The sequence below is a fragment of the Topomyia yanbarensis genome, chromosome 2, assembly GCF_030247195.1.
Source record: "Topomyia yanbarensis strain Yona2022 chromosome 2, ASM3024719v1, whole genome shotgun sequence".
Classification (NCBI taxonomy): Eukaryota; Metazoa; Arthropoda; class Insecta; order Diptera; family Culicidae; genus Topomyia; species Topomyia yanbarensis.
Window position 1 is genome coordinate 5,263,714 of NC_080671.1, and position 18,378 is coordinate 5,282,091.

Below are 18,378 nucleotides of genomic sequence, written 5' to 3' on the forward strand. Positions count from 1 at the left end.
AAAGAGGTTTTCGTTAAAGGCTTTCGTCTTCCACTTTAGCTTGCGGCTCGTAATTCTTCGTGCTGCAGCAGGGTTCCATTGGCCGATGCGGTAGCGAATCGCCTGGTGGTCAGGGTTACCATATTCACGGATTTTCCTGTAATGTAACAGATTTTTTTCACAATTTTTGATCACAGATTCTTTTTTACAGATGACAGATTTTTGGCATATTGATGAAAATTTCACAGATTTTTGAAAATGTTGTGATTTTTCACAGATTTTTTGGAAATTTATCACAGATTTTCACAGGTATTTCTCCTGTTCAAGTCATCACAGATGGTATTGGATTCTTCAATTCCGAAAGCAGACCAGTGTTCCGTTTAGTGATCAGCTTCAGCTGGAATATATTAGTTTCAGTGCGAATCCAAGTCGCCCTCAGCACTATGTTGGCCTAGCTCGTGAATCAATTCTGACACCTATCAAATTCACGATCAGATTTAATTGAATATGTAGTATGTATATTCGGAATACTCTCTTCTTTAATCTAATATAATCTGTACAAGTATAATTATAATTCATGTGTTACCTCTTTCAATTTTAGCAATAAAGTTTAACGATGGCTCAATAATAATTAAATTATAAGTTTTATAAAATCCAATCCACGTTGATCTTAACTTTTACACTCTTCTTCTCTGCTTCTTTTTCTTCCATATCTCTTTATTCCGCAGTCATCAATTATTTTACCTACTATCATATTTATACCCCCGCAGCAAAATCGATCGATGTAGGGTTACCAGCCGCGTTCGTGGTAACATCCTGGCCCCCGTAAGACTGCGTGTCTGTTGCAGTTTTACCGACATCATTAACATCTAATACAGCGAGCTTTATAACTCGACGTCGAAATTCACCCTTCGATGTGGAAACTACCGCCTGACGCACTCTGCCATCCCTAGCGATGATCGTTCTTGTTACTCGTCCTCGAATCCAATTGTTGCGTTTTGGATCATCAGCTATTAAAACCAAATCACCGACTGCCACTGGTTTAACTTCCTTAAACCATTTAGTTCTCCGTGTTATAGTTGGTAAATATTCCTTGGTCCAACGTCGCCAAAACGTGTCCAACTGATGACGAATTTGATTCCACCCTCCTTTAAGCACCGAAGCAGTTGTAGTTAATTCCGCAATAGGCTGCTTAGCTCCGCTAGAACTACCTAGCAGAAAGTGGTTTGGAGTCAGCGACTCTTGTTCAGGTGTGTCCAGAGGCATGTATGTCAAGGGTCGTGAATTGACTATCGCCTCTGCTTCGATAACCAAAGTGAGCAATCCTTCGTCGTCCAAACGTCGATGTGTAGAAATTTGAGACATCGCCGTCTTAATGGATCTCACCATTCTCTCCCAGCAGCCGCCCATGTGCGGAGATGCAGGAGGTATGAATAGCCACTTGGTGGACGTGCTAGTAAACGTGTCGGCCAATTCTTTGTTGATTTTGCTCACCTGATCTCGTAGAATGATTTCGGCTCCCATAAAATTAGTCGCGTTGTCGCTGTAGATTTCAAGTGGAGCCCCTCGGCGACAAACGAACCTTCGCACACTTTTTATGCAAGCTTCGGTGGTCAGGTTGTGAACCACTTCTACAGGCACGGCCCTTATCGTCAGACAGGTGAAAAGAGCTATCCACCGCTTTACCTCACATCTTCCTTGACGCACCAGAATAGGTCCGAAGTAGTCCAGTCCTACATACGAAAAGGGACGAACGAATGACGCTAACCTGGCGGCCGGTAGAGGTGCCATTCTTGGCGCCGCTGGTTGAGCCCGCTTGATTCTGCAAAGTTGGCAGTTCCTCGACATGCGCCGTACTGCAACACGCAGAAAAGGAATAACAAATCGTTGGCGGACCTCGTTTGTAATAGTTTCTGGATTAGCGTGATGGTATTTGTAGTGATAATCATTGAGAATCAGCTCTGTCACTCGATGATTTTTTGGCAAAATTACTGGAAACTTCGCTTCTGATGGTATGTTCGGTGCTGATTTAGCTCGACTGTCCATGCGTAAAACACCGAGTTCATCTACTGTTGGTGAATATGTATATATCGAGCTACCTTTGTCGATTGTTTGAGCTGGCATATCTGGTGACTGGAAACCTTTCTCTAATGCCAAGATTTCATCCTTGTAGCACTCCCACTGCACGGCTTTCCAAATGGCCCGCTCTGCATTTTGCAATTCTTCCTGTGTGAGACGACCGACGCAAATCTCCAATCCAGTACGTTTTTCTTTTAGAATGTTTACATACCGCAACACATACGCCATAGTTCGAAGCATGGTGGTCCATTTTGAGAATCGACTATAATCCAGTAGCTGGCTACGATTTTGAATCGTGTGGTGCGTGAAGCACGATCGGATTTCCTCATCCGTACATAATGGGTTTACAAACTGTTGAGGCCATTCAGTTTCCTGATCGTCAAGTAAGGAAGGCCCTTTAAACCAACGACTATTCCCGTCAAAATACGGCCCTTTACCCCATTTCGTAGCCTCGTCAGCAACATTCATTTTGGATGGTACCCATCGCCATTGGCCTACGTCTGAGAGTGATAAGATTTCTCCCACTCTATGCGCAATGTACTGCCTGTACTTTTTGGGGTCTGAATTGATCCATGCAGGCCCGTAGCCAGGATTTTGTTTCGGGAGGGGCTTGAAAATTATTGCATAAATGTATAAATTCTGATGACTTGAGATAGTCACAGTAAACTGAATGTAATTATGAAATTTTCTTAGTGAAAACAATTCCATAACTAAGACAATAGACACTAAAAACCCTAAAAATATGTTGTCTGTTACAAGAAAAGCTATAGTGCATCGACGAATTAAATTTGATTATTATTAGTTTATAAGTTAGAAATTTCTCTCAAGATTCATCAAGAGATCAAAGTATTTAGGGCTGGTTGAAAATGCTACGCATTCTAGACTACACGTTTACAAGGTGTAGAAGACGCTAAATTGGAATGAGTACAAAAATATCCAAAAACCCGCCTAACGAAACTTTACACGCATTTGCTAAACAGGAGAACGAAACCAACGTTAAGGTTGTCTCCATGGATAGGAATATATCAGTGTGAAATCCAAGTTTATCGTTGCAAAGAATGTCCGAACAAAGTGAACTTCAACTCCTATTTTCATGATCAGGCTACTATTACTAGTTCTGTGACTTCATCCGAAGTATGCGTTAACTCAACTTTATGAAATTTCTGTTTAAATGATACTGATCATGTCGTAATTATAATCCTGAGAAAAACACATGTTTTTTCATTTGACTCTCGTGGGGAATGGGTTAAACGCTATCTTCGACAATATTATCAGGCAATTGAGAATAACTATCTATTTATTTATTTAAGTAGATTCTTTTTAGATACTTTCATATCATTGGACTTACGAATTAAAAATATCGTAGACTGATTTTCCTAGATCCCTGAAACTATAGTAAAAGTCAAAATGTAAAGTGAGTGCAAAAAACTACTTATTCCACTACAATGCAAGAATAAGATCATTAGCTCATTGACGTTCAGAATTTTGCAAAACCGTTGGAACTTGAGAAGATTACCTAGATTAAGTAAATATTATATTTGAACATTTGAAGGTATTATTTCGGATTTCATGGGTTTTTGGACAATGTAAAATATATATTTCAATGATTTAATCTACTAATGAAAACTACCCAGAATTTAATCTACTGAGCGAAACTGCTCAGAACTTGTTCACTAATCGAAAGAAAATTACTTAGCACTGATTCTGAATGCTTCTAATTTACGTAAAATTAGGTAAATATATCACCACCAAAATAACTAGAAACTATAAACACAGGTGAGCTTAATAATTTCAGCATCACTTGCTTCCGACACATGGAAGAGAACACATCGCACTTGCATCTAATTTTCAAAAGAGGCTTTCTGTTAGAGTTGTCTGTTTTCAAATCACAGCAAATTATCCGTTTCCTGTGAAACTTTTGCAAAACTTTATGTCAATTCGTCAATTTTGCCTTTATGTTTGCGAATGTCTGATTTGTTACTTGATTCTCGCTCTCAATAATTATCCTTCCGAATGGATTCCATTTCTCCCAAATATGACATTAATCTGCGAGTAAGCGATATCCGATCTTGTAGCGGAACATTGATGTTCTCATCGTCCATATATAGGAGGATCTTAATTATAGCATTGTCACTTTCAACCACGTTTTTTAAGTTGTTCGAAATGAATGGTTTCATCTGGGCTAATTTGTTGAGCGCTAAATGCCTGACATGGTAGAACTCGCTTCCGAAAGTCCAACCTCTATTCACACCTTCAGGAAATGTTCCACATTATGAATACTCGGTCCTAAGCGAATCATCAATAATTTTATAATCACCGTATTTGGCTGGAGCACCACTTCTTGCTTCTCGACAGATTACTACAGCAACAATTATAGTAACAGTTTCTTTTATTCTTTAGGCAAGACACACAATATAAAAGTTACTATTTTTGTCGTTCGCGTCGCACTGGCTCGAGCAAAAGCATAAAGTGACTGAATTTCGTGACCATTGCCTTTGGTGGTTAGAAATAGCCTTCTTTAACTTTTTCTCAAAGATTTGTTCAAACCAAATGAGCAACAAATTTTGTTAAACATCGCCGGTTTTTGAAATTCATTTTTGAAAAATTTCGGGAGGGGCTTTAGCCCCCTAGCCCCCCCTCTGGCTACGTGCCTGGATCCATGCTAACACCGTAGTTGAATCGCTCCAGAAGACGGTTTTCGAAATTTCCACTCGATGATTTTCCTTTACAAATTTCGCTACTCGAGCTCCAAGTACTGCAGCGTTTAACTCAAGACGAGGAATGGAAATTGGTCTAAGAGGAGCAACTTTTGATTTCGCCGTCACCAGAACGGTATTGGCCGTTCCATCGTCGATTAGATATCGGAAGTATGCTGCACATGCATACGCAGCTTCGCTAGCATCAACGAATACATGCAGCTGGATATCCGTGTACAGGCGTGATCTGATGCCATGGTAGCATCGCGGTACTCGAATTTGGTTGACCTTTGGTATCATCTCTATCCATTGCAGCCACCTTTCGAAAGCGACATCATCGATCCAGTCATCCCATCCGACTCCAGAGCGCCAAATTTGTTGAATTAACACTTTTCCATGGACGAGTATTGATGTAAGCAGTCCCAGAGGGTCGTAGATGGTCATAACACATCTGAGCACCTGCCTTTTCGTTGGTCTTTTGTTTTCATCTATGAGTAGCTGTACATCAGCTCTCATTTTTGCAGAGAACCCGAGCGAGTCGTCTTCAGGTGACCACAGCATTCCTAAAACTCGTTCCGAGGACTCACCACCGCCCAACATCAGATCCTTTATCATTGCATTCGATGATCCACCCAGTACCGCATTCAGTTCGGGAGAATTACTCAGCCAATTGCGTAAATCGAATCCCGCTTTGGATTGAATCCACTTTACTTGCAAGGCTATTTCTCGTGCCTCTTCAATCGTATTGAAACTGTCGACATAGTCGTCAACATAATGGCCTTTCAAAACGGCCTCGGCTGCCTTTGGAAACTTTTCGTTGAACTCCTGTGCGTTTTTGTTTTTTATATATTGCGCGGAGCATGGGGAGCACGTTGCACCGAAGGTAGCTACGTTCATGAGGTAGATTTCAGGTGGTTTTGACGGATCTTCCGTCCAAAGAAATCTCTGCGAGTGGCGGTCGGCGGTCCTTATTTGAACTTGGTGAAACATTTCTTTCACGTCTGCGCTCACAGCGATTGATCCTTTTCGAAATCGAAACAGCACTGCCGCAAGAGATACTAATAAATCTGGACCTTTCATCAGCATGCTGTTCAGGGACACGCTCTCGACCTTCGCGGCAGCATCCCAAATTAGCCGTACTTTATGTGGCTTTTTTGGGTTCACTACTGCGCCTATTGGGAGATACCAAATTCTCCTCGGGTCAGCATTCTGTAATTCTGCTTCGCTTGCACGGTGAGCGTATTGCTTGTCTTGGTATTCCCTTATTTGTCGGTGAAGATTTTCCTTTAAAGTTGGCTCTCGGGCCATTCTTCGTTCGAGACACTGCAGACGTTTGAGAGCCATATAATAGCTATCAGGAAACTCAAAATAATCCTGCTTCCAGAGCAGTCCGGTCTCAAACCGGTCGCCAACTCGAATCGTGGTGCTTTCCAGGATGCTGTTAGCTCGCTTTTCCTCATCTGATTCAACCGTTATGGCTTTAACTCCGAGATCTTCCTGACAGATGTATTCCCTAACGACCTCGTGCAGTTCCTTCTCATGGATGTGGAATGTGTGATTTAAATCGTCTTCACCTTCGCCTCCGTAAACACTCCAGCCGAGCCTAGTCTTTATTGCCACTGGGTGCCGTTCGCCACCTTCCCTAAATTTAAGTGGCATCGAAATGTGCAAATTATTTAGTCCGATAATTATCTGTGGAGTAGCCGCTTCATAACTTGTCACTGGAAGACCGCGTAGGTGCAAATACTTTTCTGCTAGCCCTTGAAAGTGAAGAGTCTGTTTGGGCAGCTGCAGCTTACTAACCGTGCGTGCATTCATGACGTACCGTCTTGCCTTGTTTCGTCCAGAGATACTAACTTGAACAACCTGCGATTCGTTCTCTTGCCGAGTAACGTTGTTAGTCCACTTCAGCGTTAAAGGCCTAACTAATCCTGTTATGCCTAGCTTATTTGCTAGGGTACTTTCGATCAGCGTTGAATCCGAACCATCGTCCAAAAACGCGAAAGTCTCAACGACTCCGTTCTTTCCATGGAGCGTGACAGGCAGCATCTTGAAAAGCAGTGCTGACTCTTTCGATCGATGCGTGTGACTTTCTGATGTAGATGGGCCAGCAATTGGTCTCCTCCCATGCGAGGTAGGATGTGATGCCTGATTTGGCGTTCTAGGCGCGGAATGCAGCAAAATATGATGACGGTACTGGCATCCATCCTGTCCACATTGGGTTGAAAATCTGCATGGCTTTTTGCCATGACCATTCAGGCAGCTCCGGCACAGTTTCAGGGTATGTAAAATCTTCCATCGCTGTTCGACTTCCGACGATTTAAACTCCGGACATTCTTTCACGGCATGTTCCGCCATCTTGCATACAGGACAGTTTTTATGGGTTTTCGGTACGTTGGGAGCTAGTACTACATTCGAATGAACGGGTTGCTCTGATTCCGAATGAGCATGAACGAAAGTTTTATCCTTTACTTTTTGCCTCTCATTAGGAGCTACAGTACGATGTGCTACCTGGCTAGCTGCTCGAACAAGCGTCATGAGGAAATCATTTAAATGCAATAAATCTGCACCGCTCATAGTCCCTTTCCTAAGCGCCCATTGTAATCGTATATCAGCAGGTAATTTGTCTTCCAGCTCTTGCAGCAACATCGGATTGGTCAGATGGGATTTTTGCTCTACTGCTTCTAAATGCCTACAGAGATTATTAACCGCCATACCGAAATCGATCAACATTTCTAGCTTGTCTGACCGCGGAGCTGGTATACTTCGAACTTTTCTCAGCAGCATCTCCACCAAGAGCGCGGGGCGACCGTACAGCATTCTGAGATCATCTATAACTTGGGGAACGGTGTCTGGCACTAAGAGACTGCATCGCATCGATTCTAACGCGTGTCCCTTCAAGCATCGCTGAAGTCGCACAAGATTCTCTGCATTGCTATACCCACAAGCTAATGTCGTATTGTTATATTGGCTTATAAATAGAGGCCATTCTTCGGGGTTTCCCGAAAAGGTTGGTAAATCACGTGGCATGACGTGCCGAGCTGCAATCTGCTGCTGCGAAGGTCCTTTGGAAGGATCACGTGGCGCTTTAAAAGGGCGGCGCTCTGTATCGGGAGCAAGATCGATGTGCGGTGCATCGAGAGAGCGACGTCCAACACTGCATATGGAATTCAGAGCAGATACTGATCTCGTGTCGGCTTGTGAGCCCGACGATTCATAGGGAAAGGGTTGGGGAGCCGATACGTGGCTGGTCGTTCCGTTCGACGGAATGGTTCGCACTTCGTTAGTAGTGCCGTTTGTTGGGCGAGCAACTATTTCAGGGTCAACCTGATTCCCGACCAGTTGTCGGCGGGATTGCTCGATCCAATCGTTCACCTTTTCGACGCTGTGGCGATGACTTCCCCGACTGTGTACACTTTCCCTATCGTTCGGGATGTTCATCGATAACATCTCGAAACGTTCTTTGAGAAATCGTCTCTCTAACGTCTCTCGCTCTTCGAGTAGTTTTTGTTCTACCGTCTGCTCTTGTTTAATGCGAAGTTTCTCTAGCTCACTCTCTCGTTCTAACCGTCGTAGACGGATCGCTTGCTCTTGCTCGATAAACTGCATCTGCATTGCCAGTCTAGTTGCATTCGTATCTCCGTGTTCACTTTTACACGAAGCCACGCTACTTGTAGCCCGGCATCTATCGCATCTCCAAGCTGCTATTGGTATCGCATTGAAGGAAACTTCAATCGTTTCTCGCTTACCGCACTTAGCACACATTATCTCTGATATTTCCAGATGAGGGTTTTTAGCATTGGTGTCATCCATATTACCGATTAGTGTGTCTGAGGTTCTCCGAGAGTGAAAAATTCTGAAGAATATTGGATTCTTCAATTCCGAAAGCAGATCAGTGTTCCGTTTAGTGCTCAGCTTCAGCTGGAATATATTAGTTTTAGTATATTGAACCTGCTTAACCTCAAAATTCTTACAATTTTTCAGTGCGAATCCAAGTCGCCCTCAGCACTATGTTGGCCTAGCTCGTGAATCAATTCTGACACCTATCAAATTCACGATCAGATTTAATTGAATATGTAGTATGTATATTCGGAATACTCTCTTCTTTAATCTAATATAATCTGTACAAGTATAATTATAATTCATGTGTTACCTCTTTCAATTTTAGCAATAAAGTTTAACGATGGCTCAATAATAATTAAATTATAAGTTTTATAAAATCCAATCCACGTTGATCTTAATTTTTACACTCTTCTTCTCTGCTTCTTTTTCTTCCATATCTCTTTATTCCGCAATCATCAATTATTTTACCTACTATATTTATACCCCCGCAGCAAAATCGATCGATGTAGGGTTACCAGCCGCGTTCGTGGTAACAGATGGTAAAAAGACTTTTTTGACCGAAACACAGATTTCTTGAGCGTTTTTTTCAAAACGTCATATCTGCAATGAGTTACTCTCTTTGTTTACTTTCTCTTCTGTTAATAATTCGGTCACTTTAACATTTATCCCTCAGCACTTTGCATAACATGCTAGTTAAAACCACCGTCTTTCGATCTGTACTGTAAAATAAGTGAAAAGTGTTATAGTGACGCCGTAAAAATCGAAAGAGAAAGTTAACAAAGAGAGTAACTTATTGCAGATATGACGTTTTGAAAAAACGCTCAAGATTTCAATGTGGCATCCCTGCTGGTGGTCTCTATAGGGATACTTCTCTCACACTCTCCAGTCCATGTTCGCCGTCAGTCAAGGACTACAGAATGTGGCGAAATTTCTCTCCGTACCGATATCCGTTTCGTGAACCAATAAGCTCCCAGCTCCTCGCTTCGCCGCGAGCTACTTGTTATAGTCCTCGGCGGTTGAGCTAGCCTCCACAACGTGCCGTCAGGTAGGTGTCGAGTCTGCAGCCAATTTTCACTACAAGGAAATATTTTCACAAGATGACTTTTGCAAATGAAACTTTGAGAATTTTATTTAAAATTTTAGGCAGAAATTTGTTTAACATATTGAATTTTTTTCAAAATTCTCCAAAATATTTCGGGGGGGGGGGGGGGGTTTCGTCCCCAAACCCCCCCCCCCCGCTACTACGCCACTGATTGCACCACTAGGTGGATTAAAACAGGTTTTTAATTGGATCTTTAATGGATCCTAATATCGATTTAAGCTGGTGGTTTCTATTACTAAAAACGACTTCCATACCAAACTTTTTAAATTTTTGTCTAAGTGGATAAGTCTTATTTTTGTTGAAATCTATTGCTATCCTTTTTAAATTTTCGGTTATAGGGGATAAGGTTGTGAGAGATTGTTTGTTGAATTTTTTACTTTTTACTTATTAATTATTGATTGGATAGTTTGCTCTGAATATCCGTTGAGCCTGCCAGTTTTGAAAAAAACTGTTTCTTTAATTTTTCTTTTTCACTGAGTGGTAAACTGAGCATTCTATGAATCATATGATGGAAAGCTGTTATTTTATGCTGATAAGAATGGTTTGAAGTGTTTGGTATGACTCATTCTCCATTGGTAGGTTTCCTATAAATTTCAAAGGCCAAGGATTTCCTTCTCTTATTAAAAGGATATCCAAAAATGGCATTTTGTTATCTTTTTCTTCTTCATGTGTGAACTTGATATTATTATGAATGTTGTTAATAGCTTCCACATTACGGAATTGTATCTAAAGCGCTCACATTTTGTTTCAATCATATTCGCTGTATTTCGGTGATATTCTGAAGTAAACTTATACAAACGGTAGCATAGAGCTACAGTGAAGTTATCGCGTGTGATGGTTTGCTGAAAATCGGCCAATAGGTGCCTATAAACGTTGGAAGAAACCCAGTGATAAACGTGTGTGCAAGCAAACAATCGTGCGCCATCGCTCCCCATTAAAGTGATACACACAGCAGCGCTGTTGTTCGACCGCATCGCTACGGTGCTACTGTAGGTCATAGAAGAATTATCTGCCGAAAATAGTGCGCAAATATTTAAAAACCTATTTTAATCCACCTAGCGGTGCAATTGTGCCTTTCTCAATCATGAATCACGAGAATGTGTGCGTTGTTTATATTCATTAAAAGCTTTCAAATGCATATATTACATTTTATTATTATACATCACATGGCAACTATATACAGGAAAATAAATCATTATTCGAGTTCTAAAATTTTGAAAAAGAAAAAACTGCCACGGTAATATTGAACTGAAAAAAGGTGCGAAATCGGCAAAGTCTCAAAAAGTCGATTTTTATAAAAAAAAAAAAAATCGAGATAACATAAAATCTCGACGTTTCATGCATTTTAAAGATGTTTGGCATCAAAAATACGAATTCGATTTCTGAAATTTCATGGGGTCCCCACTTTGGAAAAAAAATTTGAGTTCCGGCTTATATGGGAATTTCATACGTGACCGGACCATTTAGTCTATATTTCCGGACCCATATAAGCGATCCGTACGAAATTTTATAGACTATAGCTATCATTTGGGACTAAGTTTGTGAAAATCGGCCCAACCATTTCAGGGAAACTGATGTGAGTTCGTAAATTTTGAAAGATGGCCGCTTTTCCCGGGCACTTCCGGAACCGTCTATGGTGGTCAATGTAGTCAACGAAAGTTTGTTTGGCCGTCGGTGACCTAGAACTGCAAAGTTAAGTTATTTGAGAGACATTTTAGCGCAATTTTTACCTTTTTTGCTTCCATCGGAGTATCGGTTTGAATCACAATTTGCTATGTGATCGCACGCCACAACCAGTAACTCCGGAACCGGAAGTCGGTTGGGGATAAAGTTTAATAGCCATTTACGGGGACGCAACATCTTTCATTTGAGACTAAGTTTGGTTGATTCGGTCTAGCCATCTCCGAGAAACCGATGTGACTGTTATTCTGAATTTGGATACTTCCGCCGGGGCTTCCGGAACCGATGATGGTGGCCAATGTGACCAAAGAGACTTTGAATGGCTGTTAATGACCTAGTACTACAAATCGAAGCAGTTGTGGTCACATTTTGGAAAAATTTTCACCATTATAAATTCATTGCAGAATTTCTTAAAATCGACATTTTCTGCGTGATCGTACTCATCACCCTGTAATTCCGGAACCGGAAGTCGGATCCATTAGAAATTCAATAGCAGCCTATGGGAACGTTGCACCTTTCATTTGGGACTAAGTTTGTAAAAATCGGTTCATCCATCTCTGAGAAAAGTGAGTGAGATTGTGTTCGCGTACACACACACAGACGCACATACACACACACATACATACACACACAGACATTTGCCGAACTCGACGGACTGAATCGAATGGTATATGTCACTCGGCCCTCCGGGCCTCCGTTAAAAAGTCGGTTTTCAGAGCAATTGCAATACCTTTCTATTGAGAAAGGCAAAACGTGAAAAGTCGTTCGTGGTGTTGTTGATAGAGAATTTCTTGGGTGCTTGATATAAGGAGTGTGAGCGTGATAGTGCTTGTCACACTTGGTACAACATAATCGTCGTCTTACCTCCATAGATGCAGCAAGACGAGAACTGAATCGCCACCCAAACCTTGATACTACAGGCCACCCATACCGAGACTAAACTTCCTTCACACCCTTTTATAACAAACCAAACGCTACAGAAATTACAAATTGTAAAAGCCTCCAAGGAAGGAAGAGGTTGTCGGTACGTTTTACGGACATCTTCAAAGACTACGTATGAAAGCTTCTAGGTTTGAAATAGCTAATCGACGGTATCCGCGATGAAATAATACCACACCCTAGCCTCAACTTCTGCCAAGGGGTGGTATATGATGTTGATATCATTGATCTTGACCCTGAAGATCTAAAAAAAATGTGTCCTCCCAAGGTGTAGAAAATGTCCGCCGAATAACTAAAAGAATCGGCAACGAAACACGGAACACTCCTCTCGTAGTCCTTACATTCAAAGGATCAATTCTACCATCCCACGTATACTATCACAGGGCCGACGAAACACTTTTTGCCCGAGTGTGTAGTAAGATTCGGAGTGATTTCTACTCGTAGTGACGAAAGTTCAGACATGGTGTATGAAAGTAAAAGTGAAATTTTCCGGATAATACCTGCTGGCTATTTGTAAATACCCTTTGTTAACGGGCTGTGTGAACGACGGATACTACTAATGTTCCACAACTAAGTACCAATTACTCTATTGTTTTATATTTTGTTGCAATAATTTTCTGTTTCCTCCGATAAAACCTTCTTTGAGCGGGTACTGAGGTCGATTTGATTATTTATCCGATGGCAAAATAGTGCCGATAAATCACCTTTTTGACATATATTATATTCATCTAATACAACAGGCCCCTGGAAGGTCTACTTTCAAACCGAATATAACCCATTCAACATCATCGAATATCGCGTAAATTAACTAAACAATACTCGGCTGCGTACGAAGTAGTATCTTGTCTACGTACCCGCCTGGGAAGTAGAGATTGATGGTGTAGTCTCCGACATGGGCATTAAATGCGAAATATGGGGTTGGCTCATTCCAGAACCCTTTGCTTCAATCAGTGCAAGCAAATGCGTTTAGTATAAATAGAGGAGTTTAAGGACTTATTTTCAATCAATCTCATGACGAGCCTATTGCCGGATCTACTATTCCAAATTTTGTTGTATCGATTTTGTTGGCTATTTTCGGCAAATTTGAGACTAAGAGAAACGAAAGCAATGAAATTGAAAGACGGATAGGTATTCTAGAGCGAATCAGTTATAAACTTAGAACGGAAAACTAGAACTAGGCAGGCTCATATGGGCATGATCGAAAGGAAATGTGAAGAATTTTTTGCCTTCTGCATAGTAGGAGTTGGGCGTTCCATTCCAAATTTTGTTCTTTTGAACGGAAATCATCTACCTGATCGCTCTTTTGTGCCTCAGGGCATGCCGTCATTGCGAATAATTGGGCCATACAACTATCCAATGTAGAAACGTAGAAACCACGACTAATTTCTACGCTCCCTTATCCACAAAAGAGCGAGTCTGACAGTCCCATTGAGGGAACATGTTCTAATGTACCTTTAAATTTCCGAATAAAGAAAATCATTTCCTCTCCTAAGCTGCCTCGTAAAGGCCTGAGAGTGTCCTTTGATGGGTGCCATTACAAAACCGAATAAGATAAGAATGGTAATGAAAAAAGGCGAGCTGTTAAGCATTAGAAGGTGATATTCATGAAGATCCCGTAGCTTCAACGATTTTTTCAGTATTTCGGCACAAACAAGCCTTGGTTCAAGGAGATGGATAAGGCTCGCGTCTTCATTCGGATGACATCTCGGGTCCAGCCATTATACGTTGGATGAGCATCTCCGTTGTAGTGGTGTCGTGTAGAGCGGTCTCTGAGCTTTTGGTGACGATTATCGCAACATTAAACATGTTGTCTGGTCGTGCACCTAGTGCCCTAGCGCCAGATCTCCGTTAAACGAATCCCTTCGGCCTCGTTCCAGTCCGAGATCCTCGATCTTTAATTTTTTTTAATTTTCGTCAAGCACACGTAGACTACATAGAATGGTATAACAATATTTGCTTATATACTATACATTATTTCTACGGTTAAGTTCAAATTCAATTTGTTTTCTGAAGATGGAAAGGTCGATTATTGCACAATTTTCATTATAATGACGCATCATTCTATTGATGGTGCTATTTTTAGCATAGTTTGTCCTAAAAAATTATTCTTGGAATAAATTACGAGTTCTTAGTTGACGGCTAGCTACATAAAAAACGAAACTTGCGAAACTACTGATACGGATTGTACACGTTGAGAAATAATGTCGTTAATAAAACAAAGCATGGCAAATTCGCAGCAGTCTTTGAGTGTTTGTATGTTCATAAGCATGCAACGTGCTTTATACAATGGAAGAGGAAATATCGTCCAGTTTAGTTTACCATGCGTACCAAAGAAATTGTTTTTGGACTGATTCGATGCGTTCTTCGTACAGGACAGTGTGTGGGTTCCATACTACGCTGCTATATTCCAAAATTGGCCTGACATATGTATTTTATAATGATTTGTGTAAGGGCCTTCAAAATTATAGCTGAAGCGTTTATTAAAGCCCAGCATAGTATTTGCTTTATTTATTATTGTATTGTAATGTTCCACAAATGTTAGCTTGGAGTCTAAGATTACGCATAAGTCTCGCACAATTTTGCATTTTTCCACAAGTTGGTTTCCTAAGTGTAAGTCTATGGCAATATTTGAAGTTTTTCTGCTGAAGGTTATTGAGTTACATTTCTTTGCGTTAAGTTGGAGTAGACTTTTGCTACACCATGTGTGGAATAGGTTGATTTCGTTTTGGAGTACTTCAGCTTCTTGACATTTCCTATATGTCTCTCATACAGATTTTTTAAACACGATAGATAGCCAAATTTAGTTATCTGTTCTTTTTTGGTTGATATGCTAACAGCTACCTGTGAATCTGGTCACAAAAGAGCTCCCAGCGGATCCAAGAAAGGCAGCCGGCGATCCGGTTCATGATGTCCTGAAGTATTCTTCCGTTTGCCAAAACGCAGCGAGTTTAGTTTGCTCTTTTCCCTAACATTGTTGTCCACCCTTTCTTCATTTTCCTCGATACGGTCTCTGCTACTCTGATGTTGAAATCAATTCTTCTTTTACCTTCCTTATAATAAGCCTAATAGTGTTTATCCTTGTTTCAATTGTTAATCAAATAATAGTTCGAGCTAAGAAAATAACAAATTGTTTATCTAATCTTTGAAAATATTTCTAACTTCATCCTTTAGTCTGAATAAAAATGCACTAATATTTTTTCTGCACATCGATCTGAATTCCTTGTTAACCTTCCGGCAGACGGGCTAGTGCACTGAGTGCACGCTGCTCTGAAAATCTAGCGAAATCGTCTTATGTACATTTGTTATTTAATTTGCAGTTATAATTTATGGAACCAAACTATATTTAGTTTACCATCAAAGTCTAGTTCGACCATTCCGAGACATCGTTTTTTTCTTCGCATTATGCTTTTAAAAAATCCAGAAAAATTATCTGACCACCAGGATCCAGAATAGTACCCGGAAGATGGACGTCAGTGCCGTCCAGCGCTCTTGTGAAAGCATCGCGACAAGTTTCGTCGTACGGCTGACCAGGGCCACATCTCCAATATTTATTGACGATTTTTTGAAGAATAAACATTAAGTTTTTAATAAAAAATACTGAATTTGTTGAAAATGTTGAAAGTACATGACTAAAAAAATTCTCACTTTTTGTTGAACACCCGTTATTATCCAATCACTTCAAGAATCGGCTTTTTTCTGTCGAAATTGACAACATAGATGAACATTTTACATATTTTTGGACAACCTATACGAATACCTTTCGAACGAGCTACAGTTTATTGAAATCGGACTATTATCAGAAGAGAAAAAAAGATTTTTACCGCTTTCCCATATCTAGAAGTAAAATTGTGAAATTGGCCGGAAAGTTCGCGGAAATGCGATGAACTAAATTTTAATCGTTTGGTGTACCTTTGGTGGTGATTGGTGGTCGGTTTTTCAACGTTTGGTGGTCAGCAGGTAATCAATAAAAAAATATTAGCAAAATGAACGTGAAGTTGGCCGGAATAAAACGAAAGATCATTATTTCACTACAAAATCTATTCAGATCGATAGGAAATCGTTTTGTGGTCACGAATATGCCATTTTATTGGTTTGGTGGTGAATAGTTAGTTATTTATTCGCAAAAACAACAACGCGAAGTTAACTACCAAGCATCTCCATCGAAATCCTTATCGGAGGAATCCTGAAAACTGTATCGTTCTTATACACAGCAATAAATATTAACTTTATGTTAGACGTAATTCCAAATTTGACTCAAATTACCAAACCGTTATTCACAAAATGACGCGACTTGCATGTGCAGTTACATAAAAATCCACTTATCAACATTTAAAACGTCATTGTGAAATAAAACTACGACATTTTAGAAATAAAACGTCATGGAAAAATAAATCAAATGTTAAACTATATAATTTTTTATGGTCGTATATATCAGGGTTACACTTAGCGACTATATTCGTAAATCTGGTTCGAATAGGTTTCGGTCAAACACATTTTGACACACACACCTAGAAAAAATCGTGTAAATTTACGTCTCCTGACCATGACATATACGAGCATCAAAAATGACATAGTTTTACGTTTGATTTTAATTTTACATGTCGTTGAATTTTACGAGTCACGTAATTTTACACCACATATGGCACTTGTTTAAAATGTTGAAGGGTGTAATTTTATGGCACTGCACATGGAAAGTGCATTTTTCATGTAAAATAAACAAGAAACGGTCACATTTTGTCATTTCGTCAATTACGGTTTGTTAGATTGTGGCAAGTTTGAACGATAAAATTCAGATTTTTTCGGTGTGCAGATATATGGAATTCCATATATCTGCAGGAATATCCAGGTAAAGTTTTTATGTTTATTGCGGTTGTTTTATAAATACCACGAAGCGACTTTGGAAGGTTTAGTACAAGACCTGAAATGCGTGCTGATTTTTTATTTCAAATTTGAATCTTGGAATAAATAGAATATATTTTATACTTCAAATTCACAAAAACAGCTGTACGTTTTAGCAGAGTTCTATTCATATCGACAGATTAAAAGTAAAATGCAAATGCGTTTCAAACGCATCTCATCAGTAAATGCCACCGTATTAGCATCACTTACACCCTGTAAATTCCCAGTTTGCTTTGGATCTAAGGTAGGTGAGGCTATTCATTATTAATTACTGCAAGGAAATCACTCGGCACGGAAGTCGACTCGTTGGACGGAATATTACTTACCTTCACAATGGACTGACGCGAAATGAATGCCAGCTTGTGCGCTCGCTTTCTTACCCGCATCAGCGATATGATGCCGATAAAGTAGATCGATGGTGGTGCCACATCATCTGACAATGTTGCCAACCTTATCGTGAGCAGGGGTAGGACTCTGTTATTATTATTAAGCCCGGCTTGTACATCACATCCTTCAACTTCTCTAAAAAAAACTTCTCACATGCATCTTTTTCGTTCGAGAACAAAAAAAAAATGACAACCATGTTTCCAAGTTCGAAACAAACAAGAAATGTTAACACCTTTCATTTTTTTTACCGATTGTATACAAAGCATGTTTTGGTACAGTGCATAACTGTTATACGAGATGCTATCGATATGTCGTTCTGTTCAAAATCGAGGTATCTTACATGTTAAAATACGCATACTGAGATCTCGCATCTTCACACTATCTCTCTCCCCTTGTGTACCGAATAATCGTTTGTTTGCCACTGATTTAAAACGTCAAGACAGCTCAATACCAACGCAGTCGAATATGTATAAGGATGTCATGATAAAACGAAACAAACAAAACGGTCAAAATAGAATTGAGTTCTGTCGTGATTGTCAACATTGGTATGCAGTTTTATTTTCCATTAGGTCGTCGCTCTTCATTTGTTTAAAGCGCAGTAGGCATTGGAAGACGGATTTTAATGATTTAAAATTGGTTGGAGCGTTTGGCATGAAAACGTACGATATAGTAGTAAGTATATGGTACATAGTTTTGATATTCTACGTAACTTTTATTTTGTATTCTAGATCAATATTATTTTACCAACAAAAGTGCTCTCTGGCTTGTCTTACG

The 18,378-nt window shown here is 40.1% G+C and overlaps 1 protein-coding gene across 1 annotated transcript; it reads right to left on the reverse strand.

Annotated features, from left to right (window-relative positions):
- Positions 1-735: 735 nt before the first annotated feature.
- LOC131678331 (uncharacterized) lies at positions 736-8,567 on the reverse strand. Its single transcript, XM_058958396.1, has 2 exons — positions 4,710-8,567; positions 736-2,430 (listed from the first exon to the last, which is right to left on the reverse strand). Exons 1-2 carry the CDS (start codon positions 8,565-8,567, stop codon positions 736-738), a joined length of 5,553 nt encoding a protein of 1,850 aa, XP_058814379.1.
- Between the last annotated feature and the right edge of the window lie 9,811 nt (positions 8,568-18,378).

Coding starts and splice junctions, on each gene's coding strand:
- LOC131678331 (XM_058958396.1), bottom strand. CDS start 8,567: ATGGATGACACCAATGCTAAAAACCCTCATCTGGAAATATCAGAGATA. Junction 2,431..4,709: donor CGGTGTTAGCATGGATCCAG/GCACGTAGCCAG, acceptor CTTGACGATCAG/GAAACTGAATGGCCTCAACA.